The 16,433-nt window shown below is 42.8% G+C and overlaps 3 protein-coding genes and 1 long non-coding RNA gene across 6 annotated transcripts; 2 read left to right on the top strand and 2 right to left on the bottom strand.

The window, feature by feature from the left end:
• Positions 1 to 592: 592 nt before the first annotated feature.
• Positions 593 to 2,546, bottom strand: LOC135934366 (uncharacterized). The gene is made up of 4 exons (XM_065476063.1): positions 2,236 to 2,546; positions 1,713 to 2,177; positions 1,401 to 1,648; positions 593 to 1,343 (listed from the first exon to the last, which is right to left on the bottom strand). Exons 1-4 carry the CDS (start codon positions 2,425 to 2,427, stop codon positions 1,049 to 1,051), a joined length of 1,200 nt encoding a protein of 399 aa, XP_065332135.1. The 5' UTR covers positions 2,428 to 2,546; the 3' UTR covers positions 593 to 1,048.
• A 1,041-nt stretch (positions 2,547 to 3,587) lies between these two features.
• LOC135935782 (uncharacterized) lies at positions 3,588 to 3,951 on the top strand. The gene is made up of 3 exons (XR_010574250.1): positions 3,588 to 3,715; positions 3,768 to 3,855; positions 3,915 to 3,951. It is a non-coding gene; the product is annotated as an uncharacterized LOC135935782 (long non-coding RNA).
• Positions 3,952 to 6,375: 2,424 nt separating this feature from the next.
• On the top strand, positions 6,376 to 13,269 carry LOC135948346 (mediator of RNA polymerase II transcription subunit 15-like). Of its 3 annotated transcripts, none has more exons than XM_065497575.1 (14): positions 6,376 to 6,542; positions 6,595 to 6,682; positions 6,743 to 6,794; positions 6,896 to 7,006; positions 7,119 to 7,337; positions 8,203 to 8,297; positions 8,356 to 8,466; positions 8,518 to 8,681; positions 8,754 to 8,854; positions 10,302 to 10,582; positions 10,637 to 10,812; positions 11,718 to 11,817; positions 11,883 to 12,042; positions 13,002 to 13,269. In XM_065497575.1, the coding sequence occupies exons 1-14, from the start codon at positions 6,478 to 6,480 to the stop codon at positions 13,175 to 13,177; spliced, it is 1,899 nt and encodes a 632-aa protein (XP_065353647.1). In that variant the 5' UTR covers positions 6,376 to 6,477; the 3' UTR covers positions 13,178 to 13,269. The 3 variants fall into 3 exon arrangements, with proteins under 3 accessions (XP_065353647.1, XP_065353654.1, XP_065353662.1); XM_065497582.1 differs by having other exon boundaries at positions 6,896 to 6,961; XM_065497590.1 differs by lacking the exon at positions 6,896 to 7,006.
• LOC135948368 (zinc finger protein 436-like) lies at positions 13,226 to 16,195 on the bottom strand. Its single transcript, XM_065497599.1, has 4 exons — positions 16,040 to 16,195; positions 15,324 to 15,983; positions 14,036 to 14,466; positions 13,226 to 13,953 (listed from the first exon to the last, which is right to left on the bottom strand). Exons 2-4 carry the CDS (start codon positions 15,958 to 15,960, stop codon positions 13,276 to 13,278), a joined length of 1,746 nt encoding a protein of 581 aa, XP_065353671.1. The 5' UTR covers positions 15,961 to 15,983; positions 16,040 to 16,195; the 3' UTR covers positions 13,226 to 13,275.
• Positions 16,196 to 16,433: the final 238 nt, after the last annotated feature.

Raw genomic sequence — 16,433 nt, forward strand, 5'->3', positions numbered from 1 at the left:
CGAGCACGCAAACAACCTTGCGATAGCGACAGGAGAGAGATGTAAACAAACACACCTTCGATTTATTGCTTGGTGGCTCTGGCGAGCATAGGGGCTGGGGTTGCCAGCTGTTCTGTACTTACAATTAGAATCTGCATTTTCCACGTGTTGTGTTCATGAAACGGGCATTAAGACTAGAGAGTGAAGAAGGAATTATGGAAGTGGAAGTCGCCTGCTTGTTCTCGCCTGCCTGTCCTGCTGCCCCTCCCCCGCTCCATAACACAGGCAGGCAGAAGGCATTCAAAGCAAGCGCGTGCATTCTTTTGCAGCCGCCGCTACCGCGCAAAGACTAAAATCGACCTCTTAACCCTTTTTTGTCCTTCGTCATGACCAGATCTGCAGTTAAAAATCTGCCTGTATGTCGTTAATTTTAATTAGGAAAATTTCTTTGGCTTTAGTGATAGTAAATAAGTTAATTTAAATGAAGTTATAGCAAAATTTCAATTTTTGACTTTGGGGTTTCATAAATTTTAGTTTAATAATAAAAAATTGTTTGGTTGTAATATTTTAATTAAGTACAACATCAAAAAATTATAAATTAATATTTGCGAGGGTTTTTTTGCGCGTACAAGTTTGAATAATTTATAGAAACGTGGAATGCGTGTATGTAATTTTAAATAATTAAGAACCGCTCGAAAAATATGGGGAAGTAGTAAATTATTCTAGTGGGCATCTTGAATAAATATTCCTGGAATATTCATAAGGTTAATTTTTTAGGTTAACCCTTGAATGATCCAAAAGAATGTTCCTGGAATATTTATTCATGGTTATTAAAATTTTCACCACCAGGAATATTCCTGATGATAAATTTTAAGGTTAAACTTAAAACATTCGGTGGCTAACCTGGAATAATAATCGTGGAATAATCTTGGATTCCTTTTTTGGATTAATATTTTTGGATAAAAATCAAATAGGCCAAGATTATTCCGGATATTTTTGGAATGTAATTTTCTGTGCGGGTACACAAGCGCAGCCTACTGTCTATTTACAGTAAAGTGATTGGTCTGTTCTATGGTAGTCTATAAATTGAAACCGATGCATCACAACCTAAAGAGCGCAGTTCAATAGCCAAATGGGATAATTCTGCTTCTTTGAAACATTGGGATTTGCGATGAACGTAATAATAAATATTCATCTTGGTCAAATTGGTCAAAATCATACGATTTCTAATCCGGTTCAAAAGTGACCTTATGTCACCAAGATCTAATATGAGGTTAGTGCTGATGAAAATGTCTTGCAGATGAGGCGCAGACAAAATTCTGTCAAGTTGTAAGGTGCTGTACTGTAATTCTTCACCATAAATCCTGTAATAAACAATCGAGTAAGTTTTAAATAAATTTATATCCAAAAATATATTTTACCGGTTTGTCCAGATAAACCTTTTCAATTGACCAAAAGAAACTATCGGATCCTCAAGACTCAAATAGGAGTCTACTACACTGAGATTTTCCAAATCTTGGCAGAGTTCAAAGATATGTCTGAACGTGATCTTCAATTCTTGCCTTAAGTCTACGAGGGTAAGATCTTTTAGAGTTCCTCCTACTCTGCGCAGGTTGCGCAGCAAACGGTGTCTCTCGTTTTGGAAGTCAATTCTTTTCCTATCATAAATCTGTAATATAATATCATATTTTAATGAAAATCTGCACAACGGATAGGCAAAAAATATAAATTACCTGAAGATGAGTCATACCAATAGGGATCAGGTCAAAGAAGTCACTCGAAAGAATGACCTTTGCTTCTTGAAGAGGTTTAACATTGTTTGTCTCCCTCAAAAATATGTGAATTTTTCTAGGAAATTCCCTTTCGATATAGACTCGGTAATCAAATTTAGAGGCGAGGGTCTCCAGAATGTATCCCAAGGAATGAATTGGTACCACGTCGACCAGAATATTATTTGCTTGAATGCACTGCAAGTAACGGCTTTCCCTGCAGACTCGCACAAATTCTGTAAATGTGATGGTAACTTCGATAATGCTGACTCGAGTTAAGTTTTCCATCTTCAAGAGCAGGTCAGTGGCAAGTGGCTGTAGCCGAATTTTTTGGAACATTTCCCTTTCGGAGTCTGGGTATGCCATAATTGGGTCCTTAATCTCGAGCTCTTTCAAGTTGGGAACAAATTCAACCAGATATTGAAGGAACTAAAAGTAAAAAGCAATATTTTTAGTCATGTTTCGGCTTCACGGCTCTATTTTTTACCTCTTCCATTGAAACGCAAGCTTCAGAAAACCCTCCTGAGTTGTACTGCAAGCGGAAAATGCTAGCAAAATCTTTGGTTGAAAATCTTTCAGTCGTTTTTTGCTGGCCAAGGTATGGAAGAGCAGCCCAAACTTGGTCTGCTCCAATTTCTTTTATCCTTTCCACTGCTTCATCAAACAAAATTTTGCGCATGGGAGGAGCTGAAAATATTTTAAAATTATAGGAAAGCTCAAATAAATAACGATTATACAGTACCAATCTTCTTTGTAATGAGGTCTCTGTAGCCTCCAATATTTTTTACGATTGTGTTGATCGCCCATTGTTGCAAGGAGAGAAGGGAAGGGACGAATTTCTCTACTTTATTATCTGAGTCGTTGCCACTCATCTGTAAAAATAAATGGCGTTTTGCTTAGAAATTGTAAGAGTCTAGACGAATCAGTTAATTCAACGAAGCAATTATTTCTCATTCCCTATTTACCTTAAGTTTTGAGAATTATCCAGAAAATATTTTTTTTCGTAATGAAATTAATTCAGAAATTTGAGATTTTCAAAAAAATAATGTATAGATGCGTGGGTTGATTTTTAATTTTTTGCCACCTGCCAAAAACTATAATCGAAAAAAAAATACTTTACTGGACTTACTTTGCCTTTCATTCAGTTCTAGAATATTGGTTTTTTATTTAATATGTGCTCAAGAATGAAATGATTTGGTTAAACTCTAAAAAAAGTTCGAAATTTCGGTTTTCAAACGATTTATTGAGTGTGTCGTTAAAAAAGTAATGAATATATTGAGTCATTTGGCCGTTATTTGACGCCACGAAAGCAACGCTACGTGTTTAAAGTGATAAATGAGGTTTAATTGAGTTTATATCATCAAGTAGAGCAACAAACTCACCTTAAATTTAGTTCAAATCACGAAATTTGAAAGCAAACCAGCAAATGCGCACGCGAAGCTCCGTTGGCGAGAGGAGAGGATGTAAACAAATCCTCTAGTTACGGCGTGGTGGCGCGGGCGAGCATGGGAGCTAGGGATGCCAGCTGCATTTACTTTAAAATATTAATTTACCGAGTGTTCTGTGCTTGAAACTGGAATTTTATTGACAAATCCAGGGAATTAAACTACATTAAGTAAGCTTTCGTGCCGCAAACGATCCTAATCTTATTTGTTATGAAACCCCTTTGCGTTAATTCTGACATGTGGCAACCCCAGCAGTGCATGGGATCAGCTGGATAGATTTCTCTGGCTTACCTGTGAGTTAGAGCGGGTAAATTTTAAACTTTACATATGGCCGTTGGCGTTGCAAACAAACAACGTAAACGTCGTAAACGAAGGATAACCAAAACAAACGAGGAAATTCTCAAGAATTTCCTAATTTCCGAGAGTTTAGCCCCTCCGGCCGCTGTTTTGGCTCACGATGGCCACCAACGAGGATAATTCGTGGAGGACGCCAGCCTTCCGCCAAAGCGTCGTCGCCAAAATGTTGGTATTGTTTTGAAAATTCGATGTTTTCATTAAATTTGTGCACTGGCAGGGATAAAGCAATCCGGCTCTCAGGAATGCCGACCACCAGGAACAGCATCGAAATGGAGTCGCACGTCTTCCAGAAGGTTAAAAACAAGGTTTTTATTTAATTCCGGACGTTTATAATTGTAACAAATTGGCGTCTCTGTCTTTGTAGGAGGAATATTTGGGCTGTATGGCTAGACTTATTCTGCACTTGAGGGAAATGAGTGAGTATCGATTAATTACGGAGAAAAGCTGCTCTTGTTAACCATCGAATGAGCCATCCATTTCGAACTAATTTGAATTCTCGCGCTTGTGGTGGTGCAGACTTGAAAAAAGGGACTCACGCTACAGCTGGTGATGCAGGTGCTTCCATCCAGGGTGTGGGGCAAGGTATTCCAGACCCGATAAACGCCCTGCAGACGCTCGCTCCGCTTAACACACTGCCCTTGATCCCTCCTGCATGTCTTCCGGCCCGACAGGAATCGAGAAATTTTTTGTTTTTTTCCCTGTCCGAGGACCGGGAAGGGCGCGCACTGCACTAGCACGAATGCTGAAACCCTGGTGATAATAACACCGCGAACGGATAACATGGGCGCAGGAGGCCGCACAGGGACCCAGCCCACTCAAGGGCCACTTGCCTCCGCACCGAGGAGTGCATTGAAACGCTAGACATTTGTCCCGTGAAGCCAAATCACGCATGCTGGAAAGGTGCAAACCAGCAAGTATAGCGAGTCGGCGTCGGTGCGCCTCCCAGCCCGTTGAGCATTTTGAGCATTTCGAGTCAATAAACTAACCACTTTTTGCCATCTCTGACATTGGGTATAGCCACCCGCATAACAAAATATCGTCTGAGGATAATCTAGGATTATATCGACTTCACCCAGGATTAATCTAAAAAATTAATATTATTTGAATTTTTGTAACGCGTTTTCTTAATCCTGGATTAATCTGTAGATTAATTTAAGAGAATATACTTAGAAAAGGGTGAATTAATTTGATTATATAGAGCGAGCGTATTTCTTAGATGAAATTTTGGTTTGTTGCGGGTTATGTTGGGGTCACCAAGTAGGTGTCAACTTGCCGGGGTCACCAACTTATTAATTTAGCAAGTGGGTGACCCTGAAGTCCTGTACAAGGAATTAATCTAGAACTCTATACATCAGCCTGGCAAGACATTGGATATCCGCCTGTGACATATATTAGATCTCCAAACTGCTCAAATACCTAACATTGCTTTGACACTCCTGAGAGTGCCTTAACAATGCGATCCAACGGGCTGGTTGAAATCGGAGACATTAATTCATTCTTGCAGGGGCGAATCCGCTGATGGTGACAGGGATGCCCGTGGCCGGGGGCCAGATGCAGCAGATTCCGCCCGGACAGCAAAATGGCGGGCCAGGTGGCGCAGCAGCCCCAGCAGCAGATGCCGCCGGGCATGATGGTCGGCCAGATGATGGGCCAGCAGCCCCAGCAGGGCATGATGCCCGGACAGCCCCAGCCCAACCCCCAGCAGGGACAAATGAGCCCCGCTAGTAAGGCTATAAATGAATAGCGTCATTCTGAAAAAAACTTACGTTTTAAACTAAATAAACCTCCCAGAATGTTGTTCCTTATGCGGTTATTTTGCTACTGTTTCAGCTTTGGTAGGTGTTTTTAGTAAAAATTTAATACTGAAATTTGAATGTTTTGAATCTAAAAATGCATATTTTATTCAAATTACAATTACCTTAAATAATATATTTTTAACACCGGGGTCCGGGTTGCGATCTGTGTTGGATCACACCGGTTGGAATTTAATATGGCGTGGATTAATGGATGGGTTCATGGTGCTTTAATTAACATTTTCATGTTTGTATGAATATTCGCTTATTTTGAAGCTGCGCAGTAATCTTGTGCGCATCTCAAGCATGCGCAGTATGTTCAGATCGCTTCTTCATCTCTAAGGGAGGCTGAAACCTATTACTGCGCATGCGTGACTCAAATTAAAACCTGCTTACAATTAGTTGCAATTCTCATCGGGGCCTGGGTTGCGATCTGTGTTGGTTTTCCGTCAATATGGCGTTGAAATATAAATTTTCAAAAAACTTAATCGAACACACTCCGGCTCAAGCAAAAATTTTGGCTCCCCTTACATTTAAAAATGTCCAAAATGCATAAAAACAAGTAATATAAGAGTTCAGATAAGTAAAATAGAAGTAAATTAATGTTTTATAAAAATAAATTAATTGTTAAAATTTGATAAAATAAATTTAAAATAATTTAAATCCATAAAATAATTTACGCTATTTGGAAATGGCCAATTTTCTTTATTTAATATTGTACAGATATGTTGTTCCAGAATTTCACAAATGAATAAAGACTAGATGATCAAGTACATGCCAAAAATACGAAAAGTTGTTCATTGTTGGCTTGTAAAATGCAACGCCAACGCCATTAGTCATGAGATTTTCGCGCGCACACCTATTCCGCGGGCTTATTCAACCATAAATAGAACGTAGTTCCGCAGCCGGCCAATGACAGCGCAGCTATTCTCCCGATCTCAATCAGCTGAGGCGAAGTGTTTCGGAAGCAGCCGAAGGGAAACTGGTGGCGCCGTTGAGCTTCAGCGACCGACGTTGGCGTTGCAATCAAACAACGTAAACGTAAACGAAGGAAAACCAAAACAAACGAGGGAGCTCTCAAGAATTTCCTAATTTCCGAGGGTTTAGCCCCTCCGGCCGCTGTTTTGGCTCACGATGGCCGCCAACGAGGATAATTCGTGGAGGACGCCAGCCTTCCGCCAAAGCGTCGTCGCCAAAATGTTGGTATTGTTTTGAAAATTCAATGTTTTCAATGAATTCGTGCACTTGCAGAGATGAAGCAATCCGGGTCTCAGGAATGCCGACCACCAGGAACAGCATCGAAATGGAGTCGCACGTCTTCCAGAAGGCCAAAAACAAGGTTTTTATTTAATTGGGACGTTTACAATTGTAATAAATTAATGGGCGTCTGTCTTTGTAGGAGGAATATTTGGGCTATGTGGCTCGACTTATTCTGCACGTCAGGGAAATGAGTGAGTATCGATTAATTACGGAGGAAAGCTGCTCTTGTTAACCATCGAATTAGCCATCCATTTCGAACTAATTTGAATTCTCGCGCTTTGTGGTGGTGCAGACTCGAAAAAAGGGACTCACGCTACAGCTGGTGGTGCAGGTGCTTCCATCCAGGGTGTGGGGCAAGGTATTCCAGACCCGATAAACGCCCTGCAGACGCTCGCTCGGCAGGGTGAGTACTAACCCCTCACCACTCCGCTTAACACACTGCCCTTGATCCCTCCTGCATGTCCCCTCGGCCCGACAGGACTCGAGAAATCGGAGACATTAATCAATTCTTGCAGGGGCGAATCCGCTGATGGTCACCGGGATGCCCGGGGCCGGGGGCCAGATGCAGCAGATGCCGCCCGGACAGCAAATGGCGGGCCAGGTGGCGCAGCAGGCCCAGCAGCAGATGCCGCCGGGCATGATGGTCGGCCAGATGATGGGCCAGCAGCCTCAGCAGGGCATGATGCCCGGACAGCCCCAGCCCAACCCCCAGCAGGGACAAATGAGCCCCGCTAGTAAGGCTCGAATCGAGATTGATCTTTTCGTTTAGATTTCTCTCGCGCTTAGGAATGTAATTATTATTACCAAATATTTATCGTTCGTGCCGCGGAAATTCGGCCGACCGTTCGCCCCGCCCCCTTTTAAAGAGAGATGGTTCTTTCAAACGTTTTTTTTTACTAAAAACTATTAGATTTTTTGATGTGCGTGAAACCAAAATGTTCGTTAGATGTCGAAAAAGCAAAATCGGGGGGCGTAACCGAGGGAATAGATAATGGTGGCGCACCACGCCCCCTAGAAGCGGCATAATCCGTGCCGCCATATTGTATTCTCTTTGGCGGCTGATTGAACGCTGAACTCATATTTTTTTTTTAAATCCAATAATCTGGACCGAAAGCCAAGGAAACGTTCCTGGTCAGTTTACTGGAGTGAAGTTGGCTCTAGGCGATTGTGCTTGGAGAGTGTTTTGTTCGTGCTGCGGAAATTTGGCCGATTGTTCGCCCCGCCCACATTTATATCCCTTTACATCTCCCGATTGAGTCAGCTGATCGGTTGGAAGTTAGCTCCATGTGATAGATCTCTCCGAATACTAACTTCGCTTCAATTAGCTGACTCGGAGGGATATAAAAGTGGGCAGGGCGAACAAAAGGCCAAATTTCCGCGACTCGAACAAAAAAAATGCTATAAAATGATTGTATTTCGACAAATTTGGGAATTAACAATGATTTTAAACTGATAAGAACCTTTCAAAGGACCCTAAATTTTTTCTTTGTATTTTTTAAACCTTCCGAAATGATTACAAGGCAATTTTGGAATTTTTAAATGATTTTTTTAAGCCTCGGTAACATTTTTTTTTAGTAAATCTGGAATTTTCCGTTTCAGTGGTGCAGCAGTTTGGTCCTCGTCCCGGAGTGCAGCCGATGCAAGGGATGCCGAACCGGATGCCGCCCAACATGGGCATCCCCATGGGCCAGATGGTGATTGGAGTTTTAAATTTTAATTTGGTTGATAACATTTTTGATCTTTGTCCGGCAGAGCGGTTATCAAGTGCAGTCTCCCCAACAGATGCCGAATCAGCTGGCCCAATTGCAGCTGCAGCAGCAACAGTTGCAACAACAGCAACAACAACAGGCCGCCCAACGAAAGGTACATTAATTTTCACGGTTTGAAGGAAACGTAAATAAATTTCTTTTGTAGCAAGCGGAGATGGCGATGGCCGCAAACGCCGGAAACCAGCCGCCGTTTGGTCCGAGGGCCGGCACGCCGAACCAGGCCTTCCTCGGCCAGAGCCCCAATCCTACAGTCAATCCAGGCTCTGTCCCCTCCCCAGCAGGGGGCATGGGACCTGGTCTGCAGCCAGGGTTAGCATTTTCTTATTACTAAAATGAATTTAATTTATTTTTTAATATTTCTCACTAAAAATTTCTTGACAGCACGTTGGCGGGGTCACCGGCCATGGTTGCATCCCCGAGTCCACAAATGGGCACTCCCCTGGGCGGCCCGCCAGGAAGCGTTGGACCTCCAAGGTCCATGGGTGAGGAAAACTTTTTTAAAAAACCGTAGATTTTTACTCTACGACCCATAGAAGCGGAGTTAATAATTTTTTAATTGGAAAAAACGCGATTTGAGACACTAGATATTTTTTATTTTGGGGCCCAGGCTAGCCCCTATGGGCCGAACGGCCATTTTTTTTGGTACCAATCGATTCCCCGCGACGAGGCGCGTCCGCCTATGTGCGGTTTTTCTAAATCGGACCATTTTTCGAATTTTTAAGAGTATTTCTGCTGAATGTCCGAAAATAATTTAAATTAATTTTTTTTTTCACTTAAATCTGGATTTATCCTGGCCTAGTCATCTCAGCAAGGCACACCATGAAGCAACTTTTTTAATTGTACTTCAAAGTTTATTTTTTAAAGTATATGAACTTTTTTGTTTTTACGATAATTTCTGGGATGAAATGATAAATTGTAAATTCGCGATTTTTTTCTGTATGGGTGCCCTTAATGAGTACCAACCGATTCCATCGCACGCGCAGGTCCAACGTTGGCCTGGGAATTAATTTTCATATTTTTTGCGCCCTTAGAAAAATTAAAATTATGTTTTTCGGCTTTTTTGACAAGCAACGTGCTTGGGCGAAAATGGTTTTATTTTTATCAAAATTCGGCTGCTCTTGCAATCGTCAACCATGAACTCTCATTGGACAGGTCTCGTGAAGGGCTTTAACCTGCGGCACCCTAATGACCTTTTTCAGGGTACCCCGACCTGAGATCCGCTCCCAGGCCGGTTTTTAACATTTGTGACATTCCAAATTTTTTTTTCGGGACCCAGGCGCGTCCCCTATGGACCAGACGGCCCCGATTTTAGTACCAATCGATGCCCCTTGTTGAGGCGCGTCCGCCTCTGTGCAGTTTTCTAAAATTTGACCATTTTTAGAATTTTTACGAATTTTTTCAGTTTTTAAAAAAGTCAAAATAAGGTTTTTTTATTAAAATTCGGCTGCTCATCCGATTGTCGACCACGACATCTCATTGGACAGGTCTCGGGAAGGGCTTTGGCCTGCGGTACCCTAACGACCTTTTTCAGGGTACCTTGCGACCTGAAATCCGCTCCCAAGTCGGTTTTTGATGCTTTTTCGGTACTTTTGATCTTAATATTTTTGCGACAATTTTTTACCCTTGCCTGTCACTGACCTTCTTCAGGTCACGTGACCTGAGAACTATTAATTTTTAGTTTTGCCGGCACCGCTGCTTTTTTTAAATCTTTCTGACAATTTCTCCACCTCGACAGAGAGATGAACTTCAGATTTTGCCGAATTAAACGTTTTTTTTCTTCGCCACATTGTGAAAAAATCCTAATTTTCTACAATGGCAAGCTTTATTTATTTACCAAACCTCAAAAAGATTATTTCACAACACCTTTAGGGGATCAAGATTATGTGGCAATGTTTTTCTGACGCAATATCTTTTATTTTTCCCTTGCAGCAATGGTTGCGTCGCCTTCCAGCTCTTTGAACACGCCGGCGATGGCGAATTCGAGTCCGTGCGCCACGCAGGAGGACCACGTTTACAGGGAAAAGGTGCGTCAGCTGAGCAAGTACATCGAGCCGTTGCGCAAAATGGTGGCGCGCATCGACGAAGAGGACGCCGAGCGCCACAAGAAGATGAAAAATCTGCTCGAGTTGCTGACAAACCCGACCAAGCGCATGCCCATCGACACGCTGATCAAGTGCGAAAAGGTCTTGGAAAAACTCGATTTTAAAAGGGTAAAAAGTTGAGATTTTAATAAAAAATGTTCAGATTTATTTTGGAATTTTCAGGGTGAAGTCGTGTCCGTTCCTCCGGCGCCTCAGTTGAACGTGTACAAGGAGCACGACATGTTCAGTCCTTTGATGGACGTCATTTCCGCCAATGTTTGCAACCCTCTCTTCAACCACACTCTGCAACGCACTTTTGGACCCGTCGTCGACGCTCTTGTCAAAAATGACCTTGCTCGGTAAGAAAAAACCAGTCTCGGAGTGGACCTGAGGGTCAGGGTACCCTGAATAAGGTCGTTAAGGTACCCCAGGTCAAAGCTTATCCCAAGACCTATCTGATGAGGGGTCGTGGTCCACGATTGGACGAGCGGCCGATTTTTATGAAAAATAAAACCAATTTTGCCCATGTGAACAGCGCGAAGCCGAAAAAGTCGAAAAAACTATTTTTAATTTTTCTATGGGCGCAAAAAACCTGAATATTGGTTTCCAGACTAGCAATGCTCTGGTGCGTGCAATGGAGTCGGTAAAACCCTTAAATTCTAATTTGTTTTTTATAAAATCAAGAATTTCGGATTCCCTAAGTGCAAAAATCACATTTTTCAAACTTAAAAATCCGTTACCTCTTATGATTTTGATCGGATCGGTACGAATTTAGTATTAAAATTATCCCAGAAAAATTTAGCGTCGCATGTGGAGCCATTTTTGAAAATTTTTCTTTATCCGGGGTTATGACTGGTAAATATCTTTGAAAATTTCGAACTAAATTCGTGAAAATTCGAAAAATTGTTTGATTTTGAAAAACCAAACATGGATAGACGCGCCTCATCGAGGGGCATCGCTTGGTACCAAAATCGGCGCCATCCGGCCCACAGGGCCCCGCCTGGGTCCTGAAATCAAAAGTTTGAATTGTCACAAATCATTTTTTCCACTTAAAAAATTTATTACTCCACTCTTATGGGTCGTAATTTTTACTGAGATGAGTAGCTTAATTTTGGTTATTTTTTTTTCCCAAAAAACAATTTAAAGAGGAAATTTTCAGAAGAATTTTGTGCGAAATTGACAAATGAGAATTACGGTTAACTTTTCATGAAATTCCATATTTTTTAATTTAAAAAAAATCACTAACATTCGACTTTAATTTCAGTCTGCTGCCTGTGACGCGAAAGCGAAAAATTGCCGACCCTCCGGACGAGACTCCTGAAGCCCTGCAAGGAGAAATCGCCCGGCTGGACCAAAGATTCAAGGTAAATTTTTGAAAGGCGAAACATTTTTTTTTATCTCAGGGTGTTAATACATATTTGGGTTTTAGGTGAGTCTGAATCCGAACCAGCACCCAGGGTCGCTGGCCATTCACCTGACTTGCTGGCTGGACGACAAGCACCTTCCGATCGTACCTCCCATCAACCTGACCGTCCCTGAGGACTACCCTTCCAGCAATCCAAAGTGTGACCTGGCTGCTGACGAATACGGTGAGAGATAACTCGAATTTTTTGGTGACTCTTAAAAATTCATCACTGTTTTTCCGAATTTAATCATGAATTTCGTGCCCAAAATTGTCCAAAATATTTGGAAAATTGCAAAGAGTAAAATTTTTGGTCTTTCAGTGAAACCAGTGGCTTATTAAATTCATTTTGTAAAAAAATCCCCAATTTTTGCTGTCGGTGGTTAGATTTTTTTTTTAAAATTGCAGAAAAACACGCAAAATAAGTTTTTTGAAATGCAAAAATGCAGATTTTTTGCGAATCCTGGAAATTCTAGGATATTTAGCTGAGGAAAGGGAGCGTTCCCAATTTTTTCGTAATTTAAAAATTCCCCAAAAAACGATTTTTAAACTGTAACTTGACTGGGTTGAGATATCACCCTGAAATTTTCACTACCCAACTTAGTTTTCGATCCGGAACAACTTTTCAATTTGCGAAAAATTCGCAGGCCGAAGGTCAAGGTCAACTTTTGCGACCTTTTTCGAAGATTCAATATTAAGGGATGATATCCCCCTCCGATTTTTTCGGGCTTCAGGGCTGAAATGTAGCCTGAGAAATTTTGCACAAGCACACCAAATTTCAAAGGTGTAATCGCGATAGTTTGGCCGCAATTCTAATTTTTAAATTAAAAAACCTGGCTGACCGCGCATGCGCAGTTCGCTTCTCGTTCGTATATGCCATTTTTTGGCATTTCATTTGCTTAAAAAACACCAAGAGGCCTAGGTTAGACCTGGGAAGGTCAAAATCGACCCTCAGGGTATGTACCTGACTTGACCCTGAGATAAAAAATTTCGAAAATTCCAAATTTCGTCGAACTTCGTGTCCTTTTATAGGTTTTCTCGTGTGTAAAACTCAAATCAAATGCCAAAAATTCTCTGAGCCGGTTCTTTAAATAATTGTGACGTTAATATTTTAATTTTTTTTAAATTTTGCAAAAATGATTTCAGCATCGACGCCGTTCCTGAGTGCCGTTCAGAAGGCTCTGGCAGCGCGGATCCACATGCTGCCGAGCTCGTACTCGGTGTCGCAGCTGCTGGACACTTGGGAGATGTCCGTGCGACAGGCCTCCTCGCCCGCACACACTGCCGAAATGTCTCAAGTCAGCGTCTCCCTCGGCCTTTAAAAAACCTTAGATCTATGACTGTGAAAATTGTTGGTTAAAAAGCGTGTTTCTTTGGAAAATAAGTCATTTAATAATCATAACATCAACGCTGACCATTTTTAATGATTAGAGTCACTATTTTCCTTCCTGGAGATCTGAACAGCCCTGATTTTCCTGTTGGCACTGTGCCTGACTTTGTGGTTGTCCCACTGCTTCTTGGTTTCGAACCCTTTATGGCACTCGTCGCAGGGAAATTTGTGCTGCACCAAGTGAGCCGACACGTGCTTGCAGTAATCCATCTGCTTCATAAACCGCAGATTGCAGATCTCGCACGTAAACTTTGAGTAAGCCTTGGTGTGCAGCCGCCTGTGCAGCGCCAAACTGGAGTTGCTTGAGAAGTTTTTGCCGCATTCCCTGCACTCGATTCGCTTGCTCCTCGGCTCGGACGAGATTTCGAAATTTAATTTCAGTTTTGGGTTTTTGAAGTGCCGCTGCTGCATGTGCTGCGAGAAAAAGGCGCGCCGCGTGTACACGGCGTTGCAGATGTTGCACTGAAACGGGCCTTTCCTCACGGCTAAATGGGTTTTCAACAAATGTCTCTTGAGTTTCGCTCTTGACCTGAATTTCTTTCGGCAGAGCTCGCAGGTTTTCTGCCCTGGCACGAAGCAGCCGTGCTCCTGGAATAAGCTGTTGGTTTGGAAGACCATTCCGCACTTGTCGCACTGCCGGTCGTAGTCCGCCAGGCAGTCGTGGTGGCTGCTCACCCGGAATAACGAACCGCACTCCTCGCACTGCACCTGAAATTTAATTTAAAAATTGAATTATTAGAAAAAAACTGCAGGATTTTGTCAAGGAAGGCAATTTGGGAATTTAAATTACCAAATTTTCACTCTCGGCCTGTTGAAACTCCTTAACTAAATCAGGGTTGGCGCACTCGTGTGCCAAAAAGTCTGTATTGGTCTGGAAAAGACATCCGCAGGTCTCGCACTGTCGCTCAAAGTCTGCGGAGCAGTCGTGGCCGTCGAACGAGACGAAGAGGCTTCCGCACAACTCGCACTGCTCCTCCTCGGCAGGCACCACTTCCTCTGCCGCCGCCTCCTCCTGCGGACTGTCCACCGGTTTCTCAGGTTCGAAAGCCGACGGCACCGAGGGAAGGAAGTAGTTGTGCTCGATGAACTCGCCCTGCTCCTTGCAGTCCAGCAGGTTCACCAGGTTGTCCGCGAATGGTCCCAGGGAAGGAACCACGCTCGGGGTCATTGGGTTCTCGTAGGCGCTCAGGTAGTCGTGGTCCTGCACAGCCATCACCTTTTCTGCAAATTTAAATTGTTTTTAGATGAATTTGTACAGGGAAATAATTTTGTTATGTCTCAAAATGGAGAAAACAGCAGATTTTAGTCCCCTTAAACTGCAAATCTACAGTGATACCATCTGTTGGCGGCTCCGAATGTGTTAAACTCAAAGAATTTTGTAAAGTGGGCGTGTCAGAGAGGTGTAACAGACGGAGATGCAGATTTTCTAGTAAATAAAATGTATTGCTGCGTTTAAAAATCTAATAAATCGCACTGGAAGGACCAAAATATTACAAACGCCATCTTTTGGGGGCTCGGAAGATGATATTTTCCGCCTATTTGAAATATGGGCGTGTTTACGGGGTGTAACGAACGGAGAAAATGAAATTTTCGGGGTTTTTGGTACTTTTGGTCCAAAATACCAATGATTTTAACGTTAAAACATTTTTAATGTTTATTTGTTACGTCAAAATTAATTTTTAAACGTCAAGAATGCAAAAAAAGCATAATTTAACTATGATATTGCACTGGAAGTATTTAAAACTGCAAATAAACAGTGGCGCCACCTGTTAAGAGCCTACGAAGGTGTTTTCAACCTATAAATTTGAAAAATTGGGCGTGTCTAAGAGGTGTAAGGAACGGAGATACTGAAATCTCTAGAGTTTTATTGCTCTTTTGGGCTAAAATTCCAGAAATTCTAAAGATTTTCTAGAAAAACAAATCCATTCTGCCACGCTTAAGAATCTGAAATTGCTAATAACCAGTGCCGCCATCTATTGGGATGTTTTTTTTAAAATATGGGCGTGTTTCTGGGGTGTAATGAACGGAGATAATTAAATTTTGGGGTTTTCTGGCTTCAATTTTCTCCGAAAAATTACCAAAATTCTTGACAGGGACCGGCAGCTTTTTGGGCGTGAGCAGTTCCTTTATCGAGGGGTCGATGGACATGTAGTCGTGGTCCTGATTAAAATAATCCGTGTCCACCGTGTCTTCGAAGAGCTGGAGGATGTCGTTGCTGGTGTAATTTTCACTCGCCGAGTTGGGCTGCTGGACACACTCCTCGTATTCGCGCACCTCCACGGGCGCGTCCTCCTCCTGTTCATCCTCGGGCTGCTCGGACGCGGCCGAAGGAATTGCGGCGGTGTCGATGGGCGCCTTGAGGTGCCGGAAGGCCTTTCGGCGGAAGCAGGCCGGTCGGACGGGGCCGTTGACGCTGACGTAGCACCGGCCGGACGCCTCCTCCACGCTGGGCAGCTTCAGGTGCAGAAAGTGCGAGGCGCTGAGGCAGCTGGCGTGGAACTCGCGGAACTCGTCCACCCTGTTGAGGCAGAAGGTGCACACCGTCTTGGGCAGCGGGTCCTCCTCCGTCACGTTGATGCACAGCAGCTGCTGGATGCTCTTGGCGACGCCCCGCATGCGGCCCTCCTCGCTGAAGATGCCCACACGCTTCGTGGTCACCTGCGCGCACAGCCGGCACATTTCCTGGTAAGAAACTGCCTTGTAACCCTTCGACATGGTAGAAAATGATGAAAGATTCTCTGAAAATGTATTTTTTTGTTAGGCGTTGTTAGGAATTTCACGGCCTGTCGCTTACATTTAAGGCTGAAAATGTCCGGCGGCATGATTTAAAGATTTAAATGGCCTCAAACGCAAAGAACACCTGACTGCACCTGACAGATGGCTTTGTTTATTATGTTTATCTAGCCTCCCCTCCGTGCGAGGTGCGAATCAAAGTTTAAATGCCCCTCCATCTGCGACAGACCGATTCGATGCGCGGAGGAACTATTTTCACGGGATTCACGAAGTGATTTAAGCATTAATTGAGACCCTTTTGCCTTTTAAATCCTAAAGAAAGCATTTAAAATCAGTTTAAAGTAATTTTCAATCGAGAATTCATTAGATTAAAGCACCAAATGGTCGAGAATTTCTGCCCTTCTTTTCGATGCGGAGGATATTTAAAAATTCGCAGAGTGGGAGAGTCCCTAACT

The sequence above is a fragment of the Cloeon dipterum genome, chromosome 1 (genome assembly GCF_949628265.1).
Source record: "Cloeon dipterum chromosome 1, ieCloDipt1.1, whole genome shotgun sequence".
In the NCBI taxonomy this organism is placed as follows: Eukaryota; Metazoa; Arthropoda; class Insecta; order Ephemeroptera; family Baetidae; genus Cloeon; species Cloeon dipterum.

Coding starts and splice junctions, on each gene's coding strand:
- LOC135934366 (XM_065476063.1), bottom strand. CDS start 2,427: ATGCGCAAAATTTTGTTTGATGAAGCAGTGGAAAGGATAAAAGAAATT. Junction 2,178..2,235: donor CTTGCGTTTCAATGGAAGAG/GTAAAAAATAGA, acceptor TTTTACTTTTAG/TTCCTTCAATATCTGGTTGA. Junction 1,344..1,400: donor AGGTTTATCTGGACAAACCG/GTAAAATATATT, acceptor TGTTTATTACAG/GATTTATGGTGAAGAATTAC.
- LOC135948368 (XM_065497599.1), bottom strand. CDS start 15,960: ATGTCGAAGGGTTACAAGGCAGTTTCTTACCAGGAAATGTGCCGGCTG. Junction 14,467..15,323: donor GGTCCCTGTCAAGAATTTTG/GTAATTTTTCGG, acceptor TTAAATTTGCAG/AAAAGGTGATGGCTGTGCAG. Junction 13,954..14,035: donor AGGCCGAGAGTGAAAATTTG/GTAATTTAAATT, acceptor ATTAAATTTCAG/GTGCAGTGCGAGGAGTGCGG.
- LOC135948346 (XM_065497575.1), top strand. CDS start 6,478: ATGGCCGCCAACGAGGATAATTCGTGGAGGACGCCAGCCTTCCGCCAA. Junction 7,338..8,202: donor GGGACAAATGAGCCCCGCTA/GTAAGGCTCGAA, acceptor TTTCCGTTTCAG/TGGTGCAGCAGTTTGGTCCT. Junction 10,583..10,636: donor AAAAACTCGATTTTAAAAGG/GTAAAAAGTTGA, acceptor TGGAATTTTCAG/GGTGAAGTCGTGTCCGTTCC.